The following is a 9,182-nucleotide window of genomic DNA, read 5'->3' on the forward strand; positions in this document are numbered from 1 at the left end:
TGCTTGGGCAGTTTCTTTTGTCTAGTAATTAGAGATGAGTAGTGATAATCAAAGCATCGAATGTATATTACGATTTTAAAGTAGCTTTTTAAATTTTTGAATGCTAAAATAGAGAAATACTTTACGAATGCTTGCTATGTACAGAATAAAAATAATCTATTAGAGACTTTACAGATTAAAGAGTAACTCTGAAAAGTCGGTTAATTTACTTCAGATTATAGAAAGAACTGGAACTAAATGTATGTGAAAAATGCTTTGGAATCTAAACTGTTATACCTCTCTGTTAGTAACTGCAAAAATTGTGTTATCTTTACAGAATTCTTAACCACCACAGCCAAGGAAAGATATGATGTCAGACAAGTGGACATAACTCCTTTAGAGCAAAGGAAATTAACTTTTGATACCCATGCACTGGTTCAAGACTTGAAAACTCATGGTGAGAAAACTGGTTATCTTGAAGATTAACTATACTTGTAAAATAACGGGAGTCCTTGTGTGATGCTATGGGCTAATGCGTCAGACTGCAAGGTCAGTGGTTCAAACTCACCAGCTGCTCCTTGGAAACCGTATACAGGGTCGCTCTGGGTCGGAATTGACTCTATGACACTTAACAACAATAACAACGTAGAATAATGGAGTCCTGGTGTGGCACTGTAGGAGTCCTGGTGTGGCACTGTAGGATAAGCCCTGGCCACAAGGTCTGTTTGAACTGCAAGATCAGTGGTTCAAACTCACCAGCTGCTCCTCAGAAACCTCATACAGGGTCGCAGTGAGTAGGGACTGACTTGACAGCACTTAACAACATTATGTGTACACTGAAGAAAGTTATTCTGCCTATTCTAAGTATATGTACTTTTTTTTAAAATACAATTATTTGTTACCTACAGGATTTGACAAAGCGCAAGCAGAAACAATTGTATCGGCCTTAAGCAGTTTATCAAATATCAGCCTGGACACTATCTACAAGGAAATGGTCACACAGGCTCAACAGGTAACATATTAGTTTTTTTTCAATTCTGATCCTGTCGCTGGACAGGTTTTTTTATAACCACATCTATAACCACCCACCTGTCTCCTTGCTGTGCTCTTAAAGGGGCTGGAAAAAAATTGTAAACCTTTAGTAAAGAGAGAAAGTTGGGAGTTAGAATATCAACATTATAGTAATGCAATGGATTTTTGGAAAATCTTTAATTTTGTAAAATTACATCATTTGAGTTACGAGACAGTAGTAAACTGCTAGTGTAACAACTCCTTTCCCGTAGAACCCACATGGTAAAAAGAGCTAAACTCTCCCGTATAATAAATAGTCCTACTGCAGTCATGTTTATGTTCTGGGTACATACATTTCATATTTAAAAAACTGAAAGGGACTTTGCAGACTTACTTGGCTGGAAGAGATGTCATAAATTAGGCTTTATTTGACCTAATATGTAAATCCTCAAGTTCTTATTTAATGCCATTTACTAAGCACTTAAGATATAAGAAGCATAGTACTGGGTATTTCCCATATATTCTTTTTTAACCCTGAGAAGTAAATAGGTTTATTCTGTTCTGCCACTCAGGAAAGTGAGGCTCAGGTTGAATTATTTGTAAGAGTTGTCATAGTCATGTGCTTGGATTCAAACTCTAGAGCTTTCTACTAAGCCGCTATTGTTAAACCTTTCCTTTTCTTCATTATGCCATATGATGCCAATTTTAAAGTTCAGAATTAAAATACACATTAGAACAAAAAGCACTGTTTATATGAAGGATCGAATAAGCTAAGTAGGGCTTACCTATGGGATAAAAATTCATAGTTCCTTAATCCTAAATTCACCTCTTTTCTTCCTCTGATTTACTTCTTAAATTATAACTTTTCAAAGTGAGGCTTTCTTCCTCAGGTAAATAATTAATAGCAGAAATTATTGTTTCATACATATAAAATGACAGTCTCACATACATTTTCATTACTTTTTATTTTTTATTAAAATCTCAGATTAGAGTCTTAGAATTGAAAGCATTAAACACCTAGATTGAACTTACTTTAAATTTACATATTTATTTTAATTTATTCAGGATCATAGCAGAATACCAAATTCAGTATAATTAACTATCTCAAAGCTATCCTGAGTGAACTATAAAGAGCTAAAGAAATTTTCAATAATGTCATCTACTCTTAATTTTTAAGTTTTCCTAAAATACCCTGGAGTCACAATAGGTAAGCTTTAGTTCAATGGTTCAAACAACCAGCAAGAGAAAAAACAGAAAATGTACTTCTGTAAAGATTGTTGTTAAGTGCCATCAAGTCAGTTCTGACCCATAGCGACCCTGAACAGGGTTTCCAAGGCTGTAAATCTTTACGGAAACAGAAAGCCTCATCTTCCCCTGTGGAGCAGCTGGTAGTTTCGAACTGCTGACCTTGCAGTTCCCTCTGAGGCAGTTCTACTCTGTTCCATAGGGTACAGTGAAGGAGCCCTGGTGGCACTGAAGGATAAGCACTGGACGACCAACCATAAGGTTGGAAACCCACCAGCCCCTTTGTTTCTGTAAATATTGTAACCTTCTGCTCCTGCAAAAGATTTAAAGCTTCAGAAACTACAAGGTCACCATGAATTGGACCCAACTCGACGGCAGTTAACATACAGGGTTGCTATGAGTTGACTCATGGGCAGTGAGTGTGGGTTTTTTTGCTATGTTGTTAGTGTTAAGTGCCGACAAGTCAATTCCAACTCATAGTGACACTTTATAGGGTCCTTATCCTGGAGCGCCCCACACAAGGACTCCTTTTTGGTGTACGCTGTGAAGTCAAAATCCACAGCACACAAAAACATAAGAAATGTAAGTGGTGAATTAAAACGGTATTTTGAGGAATTTTTATGACTTCCAGGCCCATTTAATCTTACATCCAGAATGTAGGATTGGATGTGATGGTGGTGTTAAATGCCACTGAGCCCATTACGACTCATAGCAACCCTATACAGGGTTTCTGAGGAGCAGCTCGTGGGTTTGAACTGCCAGCCTTGTGGTCCCCAGTCCAATGCTGATCCTACAGCACCACACCAGGAGTCCAGATTTGCTATAAGAATATTAATATTAAACCATTGACTTTTTAAATTACTAAATAGTGTGTGAAAATAACATCTTACCCCATCTTTGAGACTAACCCTATTACTAACCCCACTTGTACATTAGAACAAGGCACAAACACAGCCTGAAAGACAGTGCTGAGACACACAAGTCACATCCTTGTTCATTTCAGAAAAGACCATCCTAACAAGTATAAGAAGGTAACCACAATCTCAAGAAACAAGTCTATAGGTCTACAGGTCTGGTAGTCTATATCTATAAAGAGTTATAACCTCAACTGCCCTGAAAGCAGAACTTAGATGTGCCCTGGACAGAATGGGAGAAAGTTGCAGAACAAAAGGCAAATTTGTTTTTAAAAAAAAGGCAAACTAACTATACCATGTGCGACCACAGGACTCCCTTAAGACTGTCACCCTGAACCATTCTAAACCTTGAACCAAACACCCAAGGTCACATTTAAGCAGAAAAGCATAGTGATAAACTAAATAAAAGGATATTGCTAGCTGCAAGGTTAGCAGTTCGAATCTACCAGCCATTCATTCCTCAGGAGAAAGCGGCTTTCTGCTCTTGTAAAGATTTGCTATGAGTTGGAATTGACTCAATAGCCGGGGGTTTGGGTTTGATTGTTGTTGTTACGTGTCCAAAGGTCACCATTTAATCCATAGCAAAGATGAGAGGATCCGGGCTTCTGGAAATGGACCCATCAGAACACAGAATGTTGACACAGTATGAAGAGTCTATAATGTCATTGATAAATTTGTGTGGAAATTGTCATATGGGAACCTAACTTGCTTCATAAGCTTTCACCAAAAATACAATATAAAATTTTTTTGAGGGGGTGGGGAGGTACATCCTAAATCATAGCCTCGCAACCTGAGAGTTTGATTATATTCTTAATTTGCTTGTTGTTGTTGTTGTTGTTAAGTGCCGTCGAGTCGGTTCCGACCCATAGCGACCCTGTACAGGGTTTCTGAGGGTGTAAATCCTTACGGGAGTAGAAAGCCTCATCTTTCTCCTGCGGAGTGGCTGGTAGTTTCGAACCTGCTGACCTTAAGGTTCGCAGCCCGATTCGTAACCACTACGCTACCAGAGCTCCTTTACTTGTAGTCAATTATATTTATATTACCTGGTGGCTCTACAATAGTTACTATTTAGTTTTCCATTTTAAAATGTTAAAGATGGGTACCTAGACTTTTTAGTAGCTTTTTAACCCATCAACTGTATTTCATGGAGAGCCGGGGATTGTAGAGTCTGTTGGGTCATGATATATAAAATCCCTTGTTCTTGAAATTACATTTTCACCTCTTAGCTGTATTTTCGGTAATACAGTGCGACTTGGGAGCTCAACAATTTTACCTCTTTCCTATCGCTTGTGTTTTAATAGGAGGTATTTGAGTTTTCTTTCTGATACGGTTCTACCTTATACAGATTATGACTTTTATAGAATTTACTGTAAAAATTCAGTATATTTAGTGTCCTATAAATTCCTTAAAATGGTAACTTGGGGGAAAAGACCAATTACTAGAGGCTACTTCTAAATGATTTCTGAAGCAATTCTTAGGAGTATTTCAAGCAGAACTGAATAAAAGGAAATTATTTCCCTCCCCAATAATGGGTGATGGTTAAGGAGAATTCTTAAGAATCAGGGATTGGAGTCCCGTTGTGGCACCATAGGATAAGCACTGACTGGACTGCAAGGTTACCAGTTCACACCTACTGCCAGTTCTATCCTTCAGGGTCACTGGGCGTCAGAATTGACTTCACAGCACTTGTTTGGCTTTTTGAGGGGGTTAGCCCTACTAGTATTTCAATATTTTAGTGTGTCTTAATTCTCACCAATCATCCTTATCCCTTCCAGTATTCTGAAATTTTCCCATGGTAGAAAAGCCCTCAAAAGTAAACTCATAAAGAATGAAGAAAGAAAAGTGAAGCATTTTATTGGGATTCTTTTCATAAAAAGACACACGTTTATTTTTCTTCCTTGAATCTCGTACTGTCTTTTATTTTGGTATTCCATATATAGGTTTGATAAGTTTTTATCTTAGTCAAGTAATATTATACTTAGTTACTTGTTAAATTTCATGAAAACAATGATTCTCTAAAGGGACGGCATTCCTCCCATCACTAATTCTTTTCATTTTGTTTTATAGGAAATAACAGTACAACAGCTAATGGCTCATTTGGACTCTATAAGGAAAGACATGGTCATCCTAGAGAAAAGTGAATTTGCAAATCTCAGAGCAGAGAATGAGGTAACACAAGTTTTAGATTATTACTTAGGAAGTAACTGATTTCACAGGTATCCTACTTGGTAAATAGTTGGTTGTTACATGGTATTGCATCAGGTTCCTACTCAGCAACCCTGTATAGAATTTCCAGTGAGCAGCTGATGGGTTTGAACTGCTGACCTTGATTGAAGTTAGCAGCCCAATACTTATCGTACAGTTGTGGAATTAGGCAAAATAGCAAGTGTATATGATTATGAGCAAATTTTTTAAGTGAATTGTTATTTAACCACATCTAATGGTTATCTTGCAGTCTGGTATGGCACCATAGTATAAGCACTCAACTTGAGGTATAGTTTGAACGACAAAGTTAGCAGTTCAAACTCACCAGCTGCTCCTTGGAAACACTATATACAGGGTCGCTATGAGTAGGGAACTGACTGGATGGCTCTTAACAATTGTTATCACTGGAGGTAGGTGAGGCTTTCCTCTCAAGGTTTATTTACAGCCTCCAAAACCCTATACAGGGTCTTCTATGAGTTGGTACCAACTTAACGTAACAGTCAGATAAAAGATTTTATGTTATACAAAATTTCTCCTATACTGTATAATGTTCTCAGAACTAAAAGTATGTGGCATTCTAAATTATCTACATCACTCAAGAAACATGTTTTATGTTTCTAAAATTAGAACTTTTTAGTTTGGAGTTGTTTGTTTTTTTCCTTCATCAAATTCTGCATTAGAAATCCAAAAGTTGTACAAATTTCACTAGTCTAGCACTTAAGAAATTCTATATCTGTCCTACTGTATAGACTTTTCATGTTAATTGTGATCTTTCTTGATACCTAGAAAATGAAAATTGAATTAGAACAAGTTAAACAGCAACTAATAGTAAGTAAAAATTTTTGCCTATCTCAGAATATTTTCTTAATTTCAGAAATAATCATGTAATTTTTTCACTGTTTTTGTTTCTTTAAAGAATGAAACAAGTCGAATCAGAGCAGATAATAAACTGGATATCAACCTAGAAAGGAGCAGAGTAACAGATATGGTAATGTGCTCTTGTACATACTGTCTTAGTTATGTTTAAATTCCTCAAATTTAGTCTTTATCTCACACATATGTTTTAGTTTACAGATCAAGAAAAGAAACTTATGGAAGTCACCACAGAATTTACCCAAAAGGTAAGCTATTAAAATTTCTCTGTTGAACCGCTCTTTGCCTTGTGTGCATAAATGCATTTATCTTTTTAAAGTGTGCAGCTTAGAAGTTCTCATACCTGTTTATAGTCAACACTCTTGAAAAGCTGTATTTTTTGTTCATGATATAATTTAGTTATTTATTCTTATTACAGGATAACCAAACAAAAAGTGTAATATCAGAGACCAGTAATAAAATTGACATTGAAATTGCTTCCTTAAAAACGCTGATGGAATCTAACAAACTTGAGACAATTCGTTATCTTGCAGGTAAGACTTTGTCAGAGAATCTTAAAATTAAGATACAAGTTTTAACAAGCAACTTTACAGTTCAGAAATATAAAAAGATTACTTCTTAAAATAACGTTAGGTGCCACTGAGTTGATGGTAACTTTTAATAACCCCTATGCACAACAGAAGGACCTCTAGTTACAAATCGGGCTGTGAACTGCCAGGTCAGCAGTTCAGAACTACCAGCTGTTTCATGGGAGAAAGTTGAGGCTTTCTGCTCCCAGAAAGATTTACAGCCTCGGAAACACTGTACAAAAGTCGCTATGAGTTGGAACCGACTCTATGGCACAAAACCACCAACCACCATGCACAACAGAGTCCTGGTGTGGCACTGTGGGCTAATGAATTAGACTGCAAGGTCGGTGGTTCAAGCTCACCAGCTGCTTCTTGGAAACCCTATACAGGGTCCCTAAGATCAAAACCGACTCGATGGCACTTAACAACAACAGAAAGAAACACTGCCTAGTTCTAAACCATGCTCAGAATTGTCATGTCAGTCTGTCTAGATGGGGGTGTTCTGTTTTTTACTGACCACTTTTTCCAAGACAGATTTATTTGTTCTGGCAGCACATAGTTACTTCCAGTATTCCTTATTCATTGTCCAGTTTTTTCTATGGTTTGGGTCAGGCAAACCTTAGTCCTCAAATTGAAAAGCCATAACTAGCAAAGGATAAAAAAAGAACCACCTTCTAACTTGAAGCCAATGCATTGAACACAGCTACTAATTAAACATCCATCATATATTGAACTTGTTGAATTACCATACAACATGACCCAATTATAGGGCTCCAAAGACAGAAAGGAAGAATGCTGTATATAAAAATTATGTACTTATTAATTTTATCATATTGTACAGTCTACTTTACAACTTAAGTAACATTTCTTGAACGTTCCTTGAACGTTCTTTCCACATCAATATTTACACATAGATAACTTCATCTAATCCTATACAAATAGACCTGTGGTACAGTGGGTTACAAGCTGGGCTTTTAACCACAAGGTCAGCAGTTCAAATCCACCAACTGCTCCATGGGAGAACAATCTGGACTCCTGATGTGGCACTTTAAGCTCAGCACTGGACTACAGACCACGAGGCAGGAAGTTCAGCTCTACCAGCTATTCCTTGAAAACCCTATACAGGGGTCGCTAGGAGTTGGAACTAACTCATTGGTGCACACAACCCCCCCTACACTTATAGACCTTCTATTCCAAATTTTCATACTTGGTGTGTTTGGGCAAGTGCACATAAAAATACAAAGGAGTTTCGGAAAGTTTCACTGTCTTTTAATTCAGTTTATCTGTAAACTTTTTGAAGCTCCCTGTGCTAATCATAATCAGTAAGATGGAACACGTGGCTGATACATTCCCGCCTCCTTTTCAATGGCCTTTTTTTTTTTTTAATTGATTTAAAATATTGGGCTTCTGCTAAAGATTTATTTTACATAAGCATTCTAAGGGTTTGGAAAATCCCTACTGTAGCATCTCTGGGTAAAGAGCCCTTTAGTCAATGCTCAGGGAAATTACAAAATAGCAAACTTTAGAATGTTCATTCCCACTTTCAAAATAGATCCCAAAGGAACCTTGGCTAGGGCAGGCTTCAAATGCTACTCAGCTTCTTCCTCCAGAGTATTAACCTAATCCTTTATCACTGTCTTCCAACTAAGAATAAAATCGCCAGAAAGCTTTCTTTAAATAGTAGGCAAGGACTCCTGCTGTGGCGCTGTGGGTTAATGCACCAGACTGCAAAGCCATTTGAACTACAAGGTTGGCAGTTCAAGCTCACCAGCAGCTCCTTGGAAACCCTATACAGGGTCACTATCGGTCAGAACTGACTCGACAGCACCACTCAATAACAACATGCAAGGCAAACTCTAGTGGATTGGGTGGCAGAGACAAAAGAGATTACCAGTTCATTGTCCTTCTACTAAATTATTCCCACTGAGTATTTGCATCTAATAGTACTGAAGGTATGTGTTACTGCGGAGCAACTAGATGGGTGAGCTTGAACTGCAGGGTTGGTGGCTCAAGTGCACCAGCCGCTCCTTGGAAACCCCATCCAGGATCACTAGGGGTTCGGAACCTACTCAACGGCACTTAAGCACAAGGAGCGGCAATACTTAACTGAGAGTAAATCAAACAAACACAAGATTGGTGTGCTTACCACAAGGTTCTTAATGTTGCTTAGTGCTGTCGATTCGGACCCATAATGACCTGTACAGAGTGTCCGTGAGCTTGAATTGCTGACTTTGCAGTCCATTGCATTAACCCACAGGGCCACACTAAAATCCACACACCCAGATGTAGAGTTAATGTCATTAGATGCAGGGCCTTGATGGCGGACTAGGTAGATAGACTTTGCAGACCTCTGCCAGTAAAAATACAGAATGCTGTATGAAATAGG

The 9,182-nt window shown here is 37.8% G+C and overlaps 1 protein-coding gene across 1 annotated transcript in view; it reads left to right on the plus strand.

Moving 5' to 3' along the window:
* The first annotated feature begins 406 nt into the window (after positions 1-406).
* The window catches only part of CCDC90B (coiled-coil domain containing 90B), a 13,034-nt gene continuing 4,258 nt past the window's right edge, over positions 407-9,182 (plus strand). The window contains 6 exon segments of the mRNA XM_006878375.1: positions 407-436; positions 5,217-5,318; positions 6,141-6,182; positions 6,271-6,342; positions 6,422-6,475; positions 6,646-6,760. Coding sequence (XP_006878437.1) covers positions 407-436; positions 5,217-5,318; positions 6,141-6,182; positions 6,271-6,342; positions 6,422-6,475; positions 6,646-6,760 — 415 coding nt within the window.

Source organism: Chrysochloris asiatica, unplaced genomic scaffold, assembly GCF_000296735.1.
Source record: "Chrysochloris asiatica unplaced genomic scaffold, ChrAsi1.0 scaffold00074, whole genome shotgun sequence".
Taxonomy (NCBI): Eukaryota; Metazoa; Chordata; class Mammalia; order Afrosoricida; family Chrysochloridae; genus Chrysochloris; species Chrysochloris asiatica.